The sequence below is a fragment of the Adiantum capillus-veneris genome, chromosome 18 (genome assembly GCF_014529385.1).
Source record: "Adiantum capillus-veneris isolate H3 chromosome 18, ASM1452938v2, whole genome shotgun sequence".
Lineage (NCBI taxonomy): Eukaryota > Viridiplantae > Streptophyta > Polypodiopsida > Polypodiales > Pteridaceae > Adiantum > Adiantum capillus-veneris.
Genome location: NC_140948.1, coordinates 13,238,703 through 13,256,497, shown reverse-complemented (window position 1 = coordinate 13,256,497; position 17,795 = coordinate 13,238,703). Strand labels below are relative to the sequence as shown.

Here is a 17,795-nt window from a genome sequence, read left to right as displayed (position 1 = left end):
CCTCGATGGAAAGACTCAGGATGTAAAGCTTAAAGGCGAGTCTGTTCCAGTTGTTTTTGCTTCTGCTATTTCATCTGTAATAAAGAATCATCTTTCTGCGTACTTGATTTTTGCAAAAGAAGTACCTGAAGTTGTATCTAATTTGTCTACCTTAGATAAAGACAGGTCAATTTTTTTGAGTGGTTTCAGTGATTGTTCTTTGGACTCTTTGCTAGGGGAGTTACCTCCTGAGAGACCTGAGGATACCATAGATCTTGTGCCAGGTTCTAGTCTACCGAATAGACCACCATACAGGGTTAGTGCAGCCCAGCAGAAAGAGATTATGAGTAAGGTCAACGAGCTTTTAGAGAAGGGGCTGATTCAGCCTAGTTCATCCCCTTTTTGTTTGCCTGTACTCCTAGTGCAGAAGAAGGATAGTTCATGGTGCATGTGCATTGACTATTGCGCCTTGAATAAGAATACCATCAAGAACAGGTTCCCCATACCGAGGATAGATGAAATTCTTGATCGGCTTGAGGGAGCGTCATTATTTACAAGGATAGACCTAAAGAGTGGCCACCCTCAGATACACATTAGGCCAGAAGATGTCCATAACTCTGCGTTCAGGAGAACATTTGGTCTCTATGAGTTTCTTGTCATTTCGTTTGGTCTCACAAATGCTCCTGCCACGTTTAATAGAATGATGGACATAATTTTTAGACCACATAGAAACTTCGTGGGTACCTTCTTTGATGACATGATTGTCTACTCAAAAGTGTGAAGAGGAGCATAGAGATCACTTGACCGCAGTTTTCAATGAGTTACGTAAGAACAGGCTACTCATTAATGCGAAGAAGAGTGAATTCTTTTTTGCAAGAGATTCACTTCATTGGGCACATTGTTTCAAAGGATGGGGTACGCATGGATCCCGCCAAAGTGGAAGCAATTAGGTCATGGCCAGACTTGAAGTCCGTACATGACATTCGAAACTTTCTAGGCTTATGTTCCTACTACATGAGGTTCATCCGAAATTTTGCTGAGATTGCTTCTCCACTCCATGCAGTGCAAGGAAAAGGAGTTACTTTCAAGTGGATAGCCAAGGAAATTTTAACCTTCAAACACCTAAAAGAGAAGCTGACTTTAGATCCGGTAATCATTTTGCTAGATCTTTCGAAACCTTTTGTGGTTCAGTGTGATGCGCGTGGCCATAGTCTTGGTGCAATTCTAATTCTGAATGACGGAGTAGTTGCATATGAGAGCAGATTTCTTTTGAAGACTGAAAGAAACTTGCAAGTCTATGAGAAAGAATTGTTGGTAGTAATTCATGCTCTCACTAGTTGGAAACACTATCTCCTAGGGACTGATTTTGTTGTCCAAACGGATCATCAAACCTTGCGATATATTCTCACATAGACGAAGTTGTTTGAGAAGTACATGCGATGGGCAAACATCTTGTCAATGTTCCATTTTCAGATTGTGCATGTGCAAGGGAAAAAGAACGTGGTGGCTGATGCGTTGTCACGAAAGCCCCAAATTTCAGCAGTGTCAATTCCGTACCATTGTGAAGCAGACGAAATGAAGACACAATATGCTGAAGATTCAGATTTTGCAAGGATTTATGACCAGCTTGTTGATGGGCAACATCATGAGCACTATATGCTTAAGAATGACTTTCTCATGATGCATGGAAAGTTATGCGTTACTAAACAGTTACGGCCAAAGATTTTGATGGAAAGTCATGCTCCACCTTATGCTGCTCTAGAGTACACTAGAAGACTTCTATGCTTGATATATGTGTCGTAGCTAGGTTGCTGGCATTGTTTAATCGTCCAACGCTACATTTCCAGAAGCATGTATATCTTGGATTTCCATCATAGAATATATGTGATATTAGGAGATAACGCATGTATTTTTGGCATGCAAGCGAGGTCGCTTGCAGTATTTCAAGGGTGGGGTGTGTCACCAGGAGGTGTATTTTTCTTGTTGCCTTCCGTAAATAAGTACTAGATATTTTTATGTTTACTTGTTTTCCGCGGAGCCCTTGAAAAGGTGCAAGTGGACATTGCATGGCCAGTGTGAAACGGCTGCAGGCAAATAGGTTTCTCACATCGGGAGTTTGGGTCGGTCAGTTTGGGACTGGTCGAGCGAGTTAGCATTGAATTCTGATGAGTATGGAAGCCTATGTGTGCCAAATGAAGTCTGGGCCACTCGGAAAGTCACAACTTTATAAGTTAGTGGAAACTAGGGAATTAACTCAAAGGGGCAAACTGGACACTTAGCAGCACCAGAACAACCTGCAGCTCTCATCCCAAGAGGGGGCGCCCATTTTTGAGTTGAGGTTGATTTTTTGCTCATGAAAGTGACCTATAGTGAGTGTGTGAGTAGTGGCTGCAAGTCTACAGCTTTAATATAAAGCTTGCCTTTTCCTCTGTCTCATGTAGCGCGATGACTTGCTCTCGTACATCTCTCTCTCCCCTTTGGCACATATGGTAATGTCCCACTAGTTGGGCTACTCAAATGAATATGTACAGTTCTGGGGGTTTATGCTCGTTTGCCAAGGCAAGAGCCTTTCGAACAGGAACCGGATTAGCTAATTGCTAATTCCCCATGGGTACGCACAGTTTCATCGCGAAAGATTGCGAGTTTGGAGAGTTTTCTCTTGTGAGAACTCGTCTAATTCACAGGGGAACTGTCCCATTGCGTGCGGGAGCCCTTGGGACACATGTAGGTGTGTTCACTCCGCTAAAAACGATCCGAAACAGGGAATGACAGCCTGCTGTGTTTTTCTGCAGGTTTAGGGTTTCGCACCTAAACTGCAAGGGAACACCAGGGGAGCCTCGTGAGAGCCTTGGGATGTGTGTACAGGCTTTTGGGCACCCGGCAGTGAAAAACAGAGAATTACAGCACGTTGAATTTCTGTGACAGCTCATCAGAAAGCTTCTAGATAGTGAGGGAATCCGCCCTAGACAGGTACTTTTGACCTATAGGGTTTTTTGCGTCGTTATGTTGCCGAAATCAGGTCGGAAACTTGCGTTTTCAGCCCTCCTCAGGTTTGGACAGCTTTGCGAAAGCTTGTACTAAGTGGCAGGATTGTCTACCTTAAATCGAATAAAGAAATATAGAAAGGGGCGCCAGTCTTTGGGGCCTTCAGGGCATCGGTCTCGTGTGCGCAGTGACATTCCAGTCGCTGGACGCATATGTGTTTTCTTTCCTTCTCAGTGCTCTGTGTAAAGTCAACAGGTAATTGAAATAGTATCGCGCTCTACGTTGTATAGGCCGGTTATAGAGCGTCTTGTCCTTGCTAACACTTGCCCAATATTTTTGCACAAGTTATGCAATGTAAGACGCTTTGTAGATGATCTTTTTGTTCTTGGCGTTCCTTCTTTTCATGATTTTATGTACTTGAATTTGAGTTCTGTAGGCGGAGGAATTTATCCTAGGGAGTTTTGTGAACTTAACTGTACCACAAATAGTGATTGTTGTGCCTTTTTAGTCCTTAAGATTTTTCAGATTTCCTTGGGATTAGAAGTAGATATCTATGATAAGCGTCTTGAACCAAAATTACAATCTAAATATCATCCGTATGCCTCACATTTCTTCGAACATATCTCTTTTAGCTAAGTACGGTGTCATTTACTCTCAACCATTTAGATTTTCTTGTCTTTGTTCTAGTAAATCTGCTTTTGTTGTTCAATCTTGAAATCTTATTTCTTTACTAGTTGAAAAAGGATACTCATTCAAAAGAATCATGAAAAACGTTCGTTCATTTTTGCTCGTAGTAAGTTTATGTTGAATGTTTCTTCCTTGGGAATGTTGAAGATAATCAGTAGAATATTCAATAGAAGTGGGGAGCTAAATAGCCCACTTATTGTTTGACTCGATAACACCTTATGTTGTTGTTTTGATCTCTAGCGCTTCTAGTATTTTACCGATAGCTTAACAAATGCTAGCCTTTATCATGGCCGAGTATGCCCGTCACCTGATAGAAACTCAGCTCGTTGGTTTTGTAGAGTACGTTCAAAGCATGAATGACCTCTATACAAACCTGCACCTACTCTTTGGCACTGACGACGTGAGTGGGGATGTCATAGCTGTTATCCAAGCTATGCATGATAAAGGTGATAATCTTATTCTTCCTGTTTGGACAAGCAGCGAAGTGAAGGTCACATATTGTCAAGTTGTGATCTTTGCTCTTCATAGGTTTGCACTAGTATTTATTTTTTGATTCCCTATTTAGCTAACCTGAGGACTTAAGAATGTGTTCCTTTAGAAGTTATTGTGTGAATTTTTATTTCTAGGATTAAGTTTTTAAGATGTCTTATGCTTTTTGGCTTAAAGTTGAGTACTCATTTTAAGCCAAGTTGCGTCAACTTATTTTACGCATGTCTTTTCTAAAAACTTTTTTAAGTTCATAATGTTTTGTTTTATCTAGTTTTGTTTCGTAGGAAACAGAGTGATTTAGTTAGTTTGTTTGTTTGTCTTTGTTTTCGTTTTTGTTTTTTCTTTTCTTTTCTTGTGTCCCTTGCTTTTATAGTTTTATGAGTACTTTATTTTCGCTTATAATTCGTGAGTTCAGACTATTCTGAACTTATGAAGGTATATAAAGATTACATTGAATTGAAAAATTTCCTAGATTGAACTTGTTTACATGTACCCTTTCATGTGTGTATTGTTACAGTATAAGTTGGAAAGATAAAATGTCTGCAGCATTTTGTCTGATGAATGAGGAGATGAATTTAGTGCATTTAGACATTTGTTAGAGATCAGTGAGATTTACATGTGATACCTAAGTGAGTTAGGAATGTGATCCTAGTGTGTATCAAGATTCCTATGTGGATGAGACGACCGGATACTCTTGTTAGTGCATCAAGAGTTTCTGGAAGGATGAGATGGTTACACAGAGAGGTAGGTGGATCAACAGTTTTGGACTAGATGAGATGACTAATTTGAAGCTTGCACCTTGGTGTTTTGTGTGAACTAAGTGTTTGATTTGTAAATAATATGCTTGGTGAATGTACTGTCTTGTTCGGGATGGTCATTGGCATGTTTGCTTGAAATGTGAGAAAAGATATGAATCTGGTAGTGACAAGATTTAGTGGATCAGTGGACACTTGGCGGCTACAAAGGAGTTTGCCAAGTCCAGCTGAAGAGGGGGGCGCCCATTTTAAGAGAGGGGGCTGATTTTTGGTTCATAAGTGCTACTGTGTGTGTGAGTAGTGGGTGCAGGTGATCACGGCTTTAATAAAAAGCTTGCCTTCTCCCTTGCACTATGTAGTGCGATGATTCCGCTCTTGCGCACCTCTCTCCCCTTTTGAATACAAAATCGTGATGCCCCGCTCGAGGGCTACTCATTTGTATGTACAATTTTGTGGGTTCATGCACATATGCTGAGGCAAGAGCCTCTTGTGCAGGTACTATTAGCTAATTGCTAATCCCCCGTAGGTATAGGTGAATTCGGAGAGAATTCTTGCAAGAAATCTTGTTCGATTCAGAGGGCAAGTAACCCAACAAGTGCGGGAGTACGAGGGCTTGCTACAGATGCGTTCGGCTCGCGAAACGGAGCCCAAAACAGGAAATTTCAGCTTGCTGTGTAGATTTGCAGGTTTAGGGTTTCAGCCCTAATCGGTCCCTAATACCCCCAGTAGGTTCAGGGAAGCGAAGGGATTGTTAAATAGGTGATTTGGCGCTATTTCAGGGCAGAAAACAGAGAATTAAGCATGCTACAGATGCTTGCCAGCTTTTGTAAAGTGTCAGTATGCGCCGGGAAAGTCATCCTTTGCGTGGGGATTTTGTCTGTGAAGTTTCCTAGTATATTTATGTTGCCGAAATCAGGCCAGAGTAGGTCTTTTTCAGCTCGGATTATGCGGGACAGTTCGTAGGAAATCACAGGTTTTATTCCCTTTTTAATAAGAATAAAGAAATACCGAAAGGGGCGCCAATATTGGTGGCCAACAAGTTGTCGGCGTTTGCTTGGAGCGCTCTAGCTTCCAAGCCGTGTGCGTTCGAAGTGCTAATTCCAATTTTACAGGTTTTATTTGCAAAGTTTCTGCATAGGCGGATGGGGTGATAATGCCCTCCTTTCTATGCTTTATTCTCTAATCCGACTCCTTTCGAGGAAAATGACGTCATTCTACCCAAATGAGCTACAAGAGCGCTCAAGTGCCTTGCCCCCCCGGGTGGGTCAACCTCCCCAAAAAGGGGTTGGGAGATGTAAAGGGAGACACCACCAACCTCAGCGGACGCCACGTGTGAGCCAACGCCCTTCCAAGCGGGTATGGCATTTCCTAGGGGAAAACCGTCGGGTTACAAGGGTAGTTTAGTGAGGTGAGTGTTAAGTTACCTAAAGGAGGCAGTTCCAAAGGGAAGACCAAGCAAGTCCTGCAGTACCTGGGCCTTTAAAGAGAGGTACTTGGTCGCTGTCACGCCCATAACTAGTCAGCGAGATGGGTCTCTCAAGGGCACTGCTCTAAGAGTGTAGATAATTCTGGCCTCACGTAAAAGCGTCTTCCCTAGGAGCCTGGGTGCATAGTCCTGGTCGTTCTTGTGTAAGGAGCGTCGGGGAGTGCCCAACCCGACTCCTAATACAAAACAAAACAAAAAACACACAACGTAGAAGATGATGACATGACAGCTATATGGCCATCCCCTAAATGTGCTGACATGCTGACGTGGCACTTGTACGGATTTTTGCGTTTTGCGCTGATGACGTGGTAGCTTTACGGATTTCCGTAATTTGCGTTGGGAGCTTTTTATGCTAGTTTTTGGGACTAGATGCTTTTGAAGCTTTCCATGTAACTGCTTTTCATAGGCCAAGGGCCTTTAAATTTGTGCCATGGACTCATTCTCTGGCACGTTTCTAGGTGAAGGTGCAGAGCGTGTAGTACCGGCATTATACTGAGTTCAAGCAATCTAAAGAAATACCGAAAGGGGTGCCAAGGTTTGGGGCCAGTGCTCTCTAGGGGTGGAACTCCGCCAACTCCCCGTCTTGTGTGTCGCGCATCTCTTTCAGTTCAATTGTTATTTGAAGTGCTTAAAGTTGTTCAGTATGTTCTTTTCCGTTGGCACGTGGTGCCCGTCCGCGTGACAGTCGTATCAGAGCTTCAGGTGTGTGCTGTTCTGAAAGAATCCCGGTCCTAGCAAAGAGCAGATAGAGCAAGATGGCGCTTCCAAAGTTTACTAGAAATCTTTGGGTCTTGACCCCGGACTTATTAACCACTCCAACCCTTACTTCATCGCGCATCGAGTCCTAAAAGTCTGTTATGCCGTTATTATCTCCCCATTCCGTATCCGAGTGAAAATATCTGCAAAATCTATATCTGTGGCATATTGATCGACCATATCCACGAAGCTCCTACGCGAAAATAGCTAGAACCTACGGCTTCCGGGACAAAGCATCCGCCACCAAATTCTTCTGTCCCTGCACATGGACAATCTGGAAGTGAAATTGTGACAAGATGTTCGCCCACCGCATCTGCTTTTTGGATAGCTGCTTCTGTGACAAGAAGTAGCTTAAACTCCGATGGTCTGTAAAGACAGTAAAATCCGCTCCGAGTAGGTAATGTCGCCACTGAGTAAGAGCATGGATAACCGCCAAAAGCTCTTTCTCATAAATCTGTGCTCTCAATTTTGGCCTTGAGAACAATCGGCTCTCGTAGGCAATGACATGGCCTTCTTGCATTAAAACCGCACCCAGAGTACGACCACAAGCATCACAATATACTTCAAATGACTTCTGCAAGTTCGGCAAAGTCAAAACGGGTCAAGTAGAGAATTTCTCTTTCAATGTCAGGCAGTCACCTCTGTGGGTCCCCACGAGAAAGGGGAGAAGCAGTATGGTGAAGTACTAGGCTGGACAAGACCCTTTTCCAAGAGGTCTTTTACTTGGTTCATAATTTCTTTGTTCTGGGCTCGGCTCACACGGTAAGGTGGCCGGTTCGGTGGTGTGCTTCCAAGTATCAGATCAATGGTATGATCCTCAGGACGAGTGGGTGGTAACTCGCGTGGCAGGCCCTCTGAAAAGCAATCGGCATGAGTGTGGAGAAAATCTTGGCGTTCTTTATCAAGTTCAGACATATTTGTCCTATCCTCATCATTCAACTCTTTCAAAAAGACCGAGTAAACAAACAGACTGGATTTTATTAATTTTGAATCGGCCGAAGCCGATACAATAGGGACAGACTTGCCCTTAAGTTTTACATCAAGTACAATGGTTCTGCCCTTCTGTGTAGTGAAGGTGGCTTTTCTCGCCCAGTCGACCACGGCGTTGTTCTTATGGTACTAGGGAATTCCCAAGAGGACATCACAACCTTCCAAGGGCATTATGTAGAAGTCCTTGTGCCTCAAATACCCCTGACAATGCAACCGAAGTTTGCCAATGACAGGTGTAATGGCTACGTCCCTGCCAGGTGTCGCTAGAACTGCCTCTGCTAGTGGTCCCATCCGATCGGTTGTGATCTCTAGTCGCGCCGCTAGTTCAGGTGAAATGAAGTTGGCCTTGGGTCCTCCATCAAAGAAAATCTGGGCTTCTTGGTCTTTCACTTTGCCCCATGCTCTCCATAGTTTTGTACTCTCGTCAATCGTGCTTGGGTCAGTACCCATGCAATCTGGAACCAGTCTGGCTTTCATCTTGCCTTTTCGTCCACGTTCCTCAGCTGCTTTCGAACCGTCATGCGTGTCTTCATCGTTGTCATTCTGTTCTTTCGGTGCCTTTTTAGGGCACTTTGCGGAGATATGCCCAGTTTCTCCGCATCCAAAGCACTTCCCCTCTTTGATGTAGAGAGCTCTCTTTTGAAGAGTAAGCTTGGGTCGTGCATCCTTTTCTTTCTTTTCTGGGTTGCTCTTCCTCTTTCTACTTTCATTCTTCCAAGTCTGTTCGGTCCTTTGCGTCATGATTTCATCTGTGGGGTAGGTCAAATTGCTTGAATGAATGGCAAAACCCCGTTTCGCATGACTCATCAGTTCCTGAATGGAATCTGATTTTATGCTCTAAGCAGTGACCTCAGATCTTTGTAGGAAGTCCCAAGGTAAACCGCTCAAAGCTTAAATGGGTCATTTTGTTTTCCCATTGAGATATTGATAGATTTAGGGGGGCCTGCTTTTGCTGCTGAATTCACAGGTTGCATGTAGTCACTTTCAAGTTTCTTGATGTGCTTATTGTTTGGATAAATCCTCATGTTTCTGTGTGGTCTTGTGTGGTGTTACAGGAAAAGCAGTTATCTTCTCATCCTACAAGTCGGGTAAGCAATTTATCAATGGACTCATCATCAGACCAGCTGCCAGAGTTTTTGGTAATGTCTTCTCCTCTCAAGGGTAGTTAAAATAATTTTGTTGCTTTTTATAAGACAGTTCTAAAGGTGTAACTAATTACTAAACCTACAAATTTATGTGCCTTAAGCGTGAAACCTTTGTCACGCACAGACGGTGAAGCAAGAATGTTCTGCATCCTTCTGTTTACTTTCTACTCCAATCTCTATTGTGAAAATAAGTGTTGATTTTTATGTAAATGCCATGAATGGCTCTCTATTTTATCCTCCCTAATCTTTACAACTTTTCCTGGCCAAATATATCACATTGCAATAGGCTACATCAAGGATGGGTGCTCAGAAACAAAGCAGCAGTTTCATGGGACGGATGGATTCCTTCGGAAATCTACCTGACGATGTACTTGGAAGGGCCGACGATGATGAGGAACCACAAGAGACTCCTCAGTTTGGGAAAGCATTATATGATTTCACTGCTGGTGGAGATGAAGAGGTACCTAGTTGTTCTGCAGTAATGAGTGGTATGACCATGACGGTGTGCTGTCCTAAGAAGAATATGATGTGGAATTGCAGCTGAACCTTACCGCTGGAGAAGAATTAGAGATCGAGTATGAGGTCGATGGATGGTTTCATGTAGGTTTTTCTCCTTATTCTGTCTCAAGTTTATGAGTTGTCGTTAAACCCAGTTTTTGGTGCATTTTCCTAGGTACGAAAAAAGAAACCGGGTCGAGATGGCAAAATTGCTGGTTTAGTTCCGATTTTGTATGTCACTTCATAAACATGTTATTATATGTAGTTCTTTCTTTTCTGAGGAATCTGCCTCGTCACTTGGTATTGCAAAGTTTACAAAATCCCAGACAGATTTCAAGATTGTCTTGGAAAAAAACAGGTAAGTTTTTAACATGTCCTAGTGTAAAGATCGACATTTTGAAAGAATTTTGAGACAAATTACAAGAGAATTGCAGTTGTGAAGGACTACCAACCAAAAATTGTGAGGGGCATATTCCATCTTTTATATGATGCAAACTCCACTAAACGTCAATTTTTTATCAACAGCAGTCCAAGGGACAGTCTTAGCAAACATGTCATGACATTCATCATATCAATTGTAAGGAACCACCTTATGAAGATACCTTAATTTTGAGAATCCTTTTACTTATTTTGTTGCATTGTCACCTCTCTTGCGAGGTGTCAAATTGCGAACAGCCTGCCTCTACATCGACAAGATGTGAGCGCGTTCTTCGTGCAGGAAGTATGGGCATGAATTTGGCAGGTGGTATTGTTCGTAGTATACTATACATATATGATATTGTCTTGGTATTTGAGTCATAGGGGGGGACTCTAACATCCTCTGCAAGCCTTGGATAATTTTCTTTTCATAGACGGCTCAATGAACCTTGGAAGACCTAGGCTCTGATTTTTCATACATCCAGATTGATAAAGACAAGAGTGCTATTCACACTAGGTGGGTCGAGGTTGTAAGACTTATATATATAACTTGGGATAACCTATATTACCACTACAGGTTGTTTCTCCATGGAGAGTGCAACGAGAGACATGCTCACTAGAGTTTATATTGCATTAGCAATGTTGGAGCACTGTTGCTATTAGGTGCACTTTAAGGAGCCCAACACAAATAAGCGGAGTCTTTCTGGCAACTTAGCTGCCCATGCCATGATGTATGCAACAACAGTTTGGCCACCTTGACTTGCACCTCCATGGTGGGGACAGATCGAGACCATAGGTCATGAGAACCCTCCGTCATGTGGCCACCTTGACTTACACCTCCATGGTTGGGACAGATCGAGAGACCATAGGTCATGAGAACCCTCCGTCCCATATGACATTATGAGAGTGCTTAGGGAAGGTTTTCTCTCGGGGAGTATGTTTCATCGAGAAATTGAGAGAGCTATGACATGACAAATTTTCATTTAGATCTTTTGAGACGTTTAGGCAGCTCGTAGAGGCAAGAAAGGGTATATCATGGTATGCACAGACGACATGGTGGTTCACACACGGTGTGGATCATAATGGATATTTGTCAGCTTTACATATGAGGGGCATGGATTTCACCTATATTGCCTCTTCCTTCAAAGATTTAGAGGACACTTGACGACTCTCTAGCAGATGCTTCATCCAGTGACCGGATACATGGGCACATACATACCCATATGCCAGAGTGATAATTGGACAACCTAGAGTCTCATCTCACAATTCAGAGATTGAGGTTGGGCATGTAGCATACATGCCGAGTGATTAGAGGAAATGTACGGCCTGTGGGGATGGATGAAGAAGCATCATTATGGATGCAAATGTCTATCATATAAGAGCCTACTCATATAGGAGCCTACGAGATCTTTGTGCATTCCTTCTCATAAGACAACACATACTTAGAGACCTATTGGAATTGATAGATCAGAGATAGTTATGTTGCTTATTTCGAGGGATCCAGAGACATGGAGGCTCTCCTCTAGTTACCCACTTACACTAATGAAGGTTGGCTTGGGTAGGCACATAAGCCAAATTAAACTCATACTCACTCTCCTTGACTTAATGAACATGCGTTTAGATATGCTTTGTGCAAGCATAGAACACTAGGTTCCTCATAGTTGTCAAAGCGCTCTAATTGGTAGTGGGGATAGTTTTTTTTGCAAACCAAGTTAGTCAAAAGGAGTTTTGAGCCCAAAGCACTCGATAGGAGTTGTGTATGGTACTCTGTACTCGAGCCTCACAACTAGAAGTGGCCAATGTAGGTTGCTTCTTGCTCAACAAATATATCCATGAGCTATCGAGCGTGAAGGAAAAACCACTAGTGGACACTCATGTCTCATATCAGTCATCCCAATTTGTGGCTTGAAATGTATGTCAATTTGACGGCAATGATCTTCCTTTGATTAAAACAACCCAAGATGCATAGTGCCACTTACGTAATAGCAAATGCTATGTTGAACTATCTTCGACGTTGTAGACCTTGGTCTTCATAAATATGCCTACTCGCAAGATTGCATACTTACATGGTATTGTAATGCATACATTAAGTCAAGCAATCAAAACCGTGTTGAATGAGGGTGACATCAAAGTAGTCTTGATCTTAGGAAGACTAAGCTTCAAACCTTGTCTCCACAAGAGTAGCAATAGGCTTGCAACCCTTGAGACCTAATCTACGCAACAATGTCTCAGTGTACTTGCTAACAGTTTCTTAGATTGCATGAAATTCTTAAATTCAACGTTTCAATAGAGGCATTCAAATCGACCTTAAAATTTGCAATATGGGCTATTTTGTCTAGTGAGCAGCATGCCATCAACGCAGAGTTGAAATGCATCACCGAGACATTTGACAAACAAAGGGCTTTGAGTTTGACTATTCTAAGAGTCTTGTGCAGTGAAGGGTGAATCTTTCCATACCAAGCATGTGGAGCTTGCTTTAAACCATACAAAGCCTTATTAAGCCGGCACACCTTGGTTTCTTAAACAATATCATAGGATGCACTACATGCATTTTTTCATTTTGATCACCATTATAAAATGTAGCCTTTTGTCGAGTTGATGTTTATCTCAACCATTATGGGTTGCTAATTGCATAAATACCATGAATGGTAGTCATATGATAAGTGGGATCAAAAGTCTTAAAATTTTAGACCTATAGCGGTGAAAACTATCATCATGTTCTATCTTAGCTTGAAAACCCATCATTTTTAACAATAGCATTATATTGTAGCCAACTAGTTTTGTAAATTTTGTGCCTCATCAAATGATAAAAGTACTTGCTCATATTACATCATCAACAACTAAAACATAATTATTTGATGTATAAAAAGGCATATTGAGAAATTAAGCGAATATAACTACACAAATACATCCAACTTAATGGCATGCAAGGTTTGCACCACGTTTTGGCATTCTTCTAGCATGCATATTTTTAGTTCTATCCTCCTTAATCACATTAGATAGATTTGCAACAAAAAAGTGTAACGGCATTGATCGCGAAGGGGTTGTACATGTGCCTTGTTAAGATTTACATTTGTAGTTTCTCCTGAAATAGAGGCAACAACATATCATACAAATTTTGTGAGCTCTTAGCTCTCTTTTTCGTACATGCTAACCAGGTTTGAGCTTCTTCTTCCACAAAAACATCTTTTAGACAAAATTGTAGGGATGCTTTTTACCAAAGCAAGCAAAGTTTGAAATCAACATCGGGGTCATGAAGATGATTGGAGAACCTTATTACGTTGATGACGTATATCTTGTTGAGAAGGTGAAAAAATCAAAAGGTTAATTGTTTCAATAACCTGTTCTTTGACTTAAGAATTTTATAAATACTAATGATGAAATTCATTGATCTTTAACATTTTGAGGTAAAAATGGACAAGCCATTTTTTTAATTAAGTTAGATGAAAGTGAGAGTTAGAAGAATAGAAGACTTGAAAGTCTCCATAATATAGATTAAATGCTTTGATACAAGAGAGGCCAAAAAGATCTCAAAAATTCTAGTGTTCATGCAGAGAACATTTGGTGGTTAGGTGATTTTGAAGTTGATTGTGAGGATTTTCCTGTTTTGAATTGGGTATCCCACCACATGAGTATAGTTGGAATTACCAAGACCAAGCACGTAGGAGAGGAGCCATTAGGACCAAAAACGACTCAAAAAGGGTTGTGTAAGGAATTGGTTAAATTACTAATTAGCAGAGCCGTTCATGGTCAAAACGGTTTCAAATTTGTTTGTTTTGGTCATTCAAAGCATATCTACGTAATCTAAAGCGTATCTAGGTACATATCTGTAAATATTCAAAAAGATATCGTTTTCTTCACATTCCTTTGTGGTTCATCTCGAAATTGGTTTTCATTTACTTCACTTGGCTGCAAATAGTTGTTTCCACTTTTGAATCTCTCTTTTTTCTCTCACCTTTCGCGAGCTTTATCTCTTCTTCTCTGATGCACCTTGTTCTGTTGTTATGTTATTTCCATTATACTTTCTGCTCCTTCGTTACTTACAATGACTAATACATCTTCCATTAGTGATAACCGCAAGTTTCACTTGAACATTAAGCTAAGCCAAGAATATTCTACTACGTGGAGTGTCTATCAAAGACCAATTATTGCAAATGAAGCACAACAACTTCTCAACGAGGGAAAGAAACACATTGATATATGGACAGATGGGAGCTTGTATCCACTGGATCCTAGCACTGGAAGGTATTCATCTTTTCACACACCTCATGATTTGATGAGATTTGTTGGTGATGGGGTTGATGGCTTACTAGGATATAGTTTTGGGTTATCTCATTTACACATTGATCATACACATTACATTCAATATCTCAAAACTGTTTTGTCTTCAAATGCAATAAGAATTTTAGAACTTGAAAACCAAATAGCATCTCTAAAACAAGAAAATCACTAGCTTCGGACTTTAAAAGAAACTCTAATAGGATTAAGAGCACGAGTAAAACGAATGAGAGATGTAGTAAACTTAACAGAAGGTTCTGAACAAAGAAAAAAAAGATTAAAGATTACTAGAGAACATGTGACTAGTCTTTTAGGATTTGATATGTCCAATGTTCAAAAAAGGGTGAGATTTTTGAATGAGGCAATGAACAGAAGTGATATTCTTAAACTTTTGAAACTTCTTGAAAATCAAACTCAGAAAAAATTGGTATTTCAAAATTTACTGAAAGATATGGATTTACTGGTCCAACCTTCTCAAATGCAAGAAGTCTGTGACATAGTGGGGGTGAGTAGAAGGGGTTACAGGGCCATCTCTAAAACCTGATTTCAGATTTGAAAGTATTACAAGATTAAAGATTTTGGGTTGCTTATGCTTCACAATGTTGGAAAAGTTAGGACTGTTAAACGAAGAAATAGAACATTTTGGAGAGTACTATCATATAGAAGGAACAATGCCATATGAAAAACAGAAAAAAAAAATCTTCTTTTGAGTATAATGTTTTTAATAACATTTGGATGAGTATAAAAAATGTTCAATCTTCTATGGTGAGATACTATAATATGCAAGAAGTAGATTGTGAAGGGAAACTTATATGTGTTCTGAAATTGGATGAAGCTTAAATTCAGAAATGTCAAAAAATGGAAAGAGTATCCTTATCCGTTATGAATAGAGCATTGCACTATAGCTAGGGTAAGCTTGATTCCTCATATTACAAAACTCAATCAGAAATGGAGCTTTGGTGGATCGAAGCAACTCAAATACTAGTCGAAAATCAGGATACATTGAAATGATTGTTTTTGCAGACCGATATCCCTTCTGTTATACATGACCAAAATACAGGTGAAAAACTTTGTGTAGATGGCATGGGTCACTTTTTTGTAGAATGGCACTTGAGTGCCGACCTAAAAGCATTAAAGTGCATGTTTGGTGTATGTGGAGGTGCCAATACCAAGTATCTATGTCTATATTGCATGGCAAGCACTAGAACAAAAGGATGGCTTGCAGAACACGAGATTGGAAAACCACCATCGAGAAATAGTGTGAACGTCATCGACTACCCATCGTCTTCTATGATTTGGGATCCAATTCTAACAATAGATTTAAAAAATGTACAATGCATGCAGAGATTAGAATCTTGGACAAATTGCTTCGACTCCATCTTGATTATGCATATTCTATTAAGCCAACTAAATTGCAGACGAGTGCATAGAAAAATGCGAGGCTTTGCTCTCTCAAATGGGTTTCCATGGTGGTCAAGTGCATTTAAAAAAAGATCCTATTCTTTCAAAAGGAACAGGTTATGTTTTGCAAGATGTTTCAATGGGTGGAGCAAAAGCTAGAAGATTTTTGAGTAATCATAACAACAAACAAGTTGATGCTATGTGGAACTGTTGGAAGGATCTTTGTGTTATAACAACCAATGTCAAAAGTAGACCAGATGTAGCCAACAAACGCATGAAAATGTGGAAGAAGCTCGACAATTTTTTGAAAATTTTGAGAGAATAAGTTAGCTCTGCTACTTATGCAGATGACTTTAAAAAGACAATAAAGCTTTTAATAATTGCTATTACAGATGCTTGGGGAGCAAAAGACATCACATATTACTTGGTGAGTATTCAATTACTTTCTAAAGTCTGGATAGTATTTTACATTGCATCCTATTGAGTTCAACTAAGTTTTTTTTTAATTTTTAGCATATTCTGTACCTGCATGGACCATGTTTTGCAAAACAAGGACCCCTTGCAACATGGAATACTCAGGGAATGGAAAAATCTCACTATCAAGCGAGGACTTCTTTTTTCAAATGTACGAGAAAGGGAGGGGGACAAAGAAGGAGCAATGCACTAAAGGAATTATTCAATTGGTTATATAGGAGGCAATTACAACGGATGAGATCAAACAACCATGTTGATCAACCACAGATGGAGATTAATGCTTCACTTTGAAACTTTGTACTGAATCTTTTGAAAGAGATCCAAATTCAAAAAAGATATTTTGGTGCAAAAAATTGTCAAATTTACATCAGTTTTTGATTTTTTTTTCATATCTCTAGGCATGTCATCCCTATATCTCAAAAACTTTCTTCTTTTATAGCCCCCAAGAAGGTTGACATTTGTCTCTCTGCTGCATAGCTAGAGTAGCGAAGAAAGTATCTGCTCTTGAGGCATTGAACGCATATCCAAATATTCTAAGTGCTGCTGCTCTCTCAAGTAGCATGATCTTGTTTGCATTGATTTGAAGGGCAGTGTACCCTAAAAACCGTGACAATATCTTCAGGGCAAACATTGGCAACTCAGGATCTTCATAATACTGCAGATGAAAAGCACAGAAGGTGGCACTATCCAATGTAGGCATGTAGTGCATGAGAGAGGAGGCATCCCTTCTTGAAGAGCCCTCTATTGCTTTCCCTCTGGAGCCTTTAGCTCTTCCAAGAAAATTGTCTTTGTCAAGGAGTTCAATCTGCAAAACAAGACATAATGAGTAATTAAAACAAACTTGAAAAAAAAGAAAGATTTCAGAAGAGAGATCAAGGTGAAAATCTACCTTTTGTAACTCATCTTCGGCAATGACTTTTTCTTGAAGGAGATTGCATGATCCGGTCATCTCTCTTATGTCAACTTGCTTTCCAATTTTTTTCAGCTTAAAGTCTCTGCCAAAAGATTGGATGCCAAGTTCAACAAGTCTCTTTTCAAAATCCTCATCTTTGAGGGAAGGTTTCTCCTCTTCCACTCTTCTCATGCATAGAGCAAGTGCATCTGGAGCACGCATAAAATCTTTATTGGATGTCTGAAGATCAGGTGCCAAAAACTCCTCTTTTGACTCTTCTTCTATGTCAATAAAATCTTTGGCCACCTTAGAAGCTTCAGAAATGGTTGCAATACAGTAGTCTTCCCTCATATTAAGTAGACATTGGATATGATGGAGATGGATATACACTTTTCCATTGATATAGAAGTAGGGAAGGTTTTGGATTAGTAAGGGAAGCTTCAGACACCTCTACCTCATCTGTTGGCTCATCAATGACAGTACTAGCCCTAAATTGAGCCACATCAAAATTTGCACTCTCCTGCTTCTCAACTGCAACATCAACTTCCTCCTCTTCTAGAATT

The 17,795-nt window shown here is 40.6% G+C and overlaps 1 protein-coding gene across 2 annotated transcripts in view; it reads left to right on the top strand.

The window, feature by feature from the left end:
- The window catches only part of LOC147435247 (SH3 domain-containing protein), a 113,480-nt gene extending 103,082 nt beyond the window's left edge, over positions 1-10,398 (top strand). For both annotated transcript variants that reach the window (XM_086488335.1, XM_086488334.1), the window contains 4 exons: positions 9,183-9,266; positions 9,559-9,732; positions 9,813-9,872; positions 9,946-10,398. In XM_086488335.1, coding sequence (XP_086344461.1) covers positions 9,183-9,266; positions 9,559-9,732; positions 9,813-9,872; positions 9,946-10,017 — 390 coding nt within the window. In that variant the 3' untranslated portion in view covers positions 10,018-10,398. The remainder of the gene's footprint in view (positions 1-9,182; positions 9,267-9,558; positions 9,733-9,812; positions 9,873-9,945) is intronic.
- Positions 10,399-17,795: the final 7,397 nt, after the last annotated feature.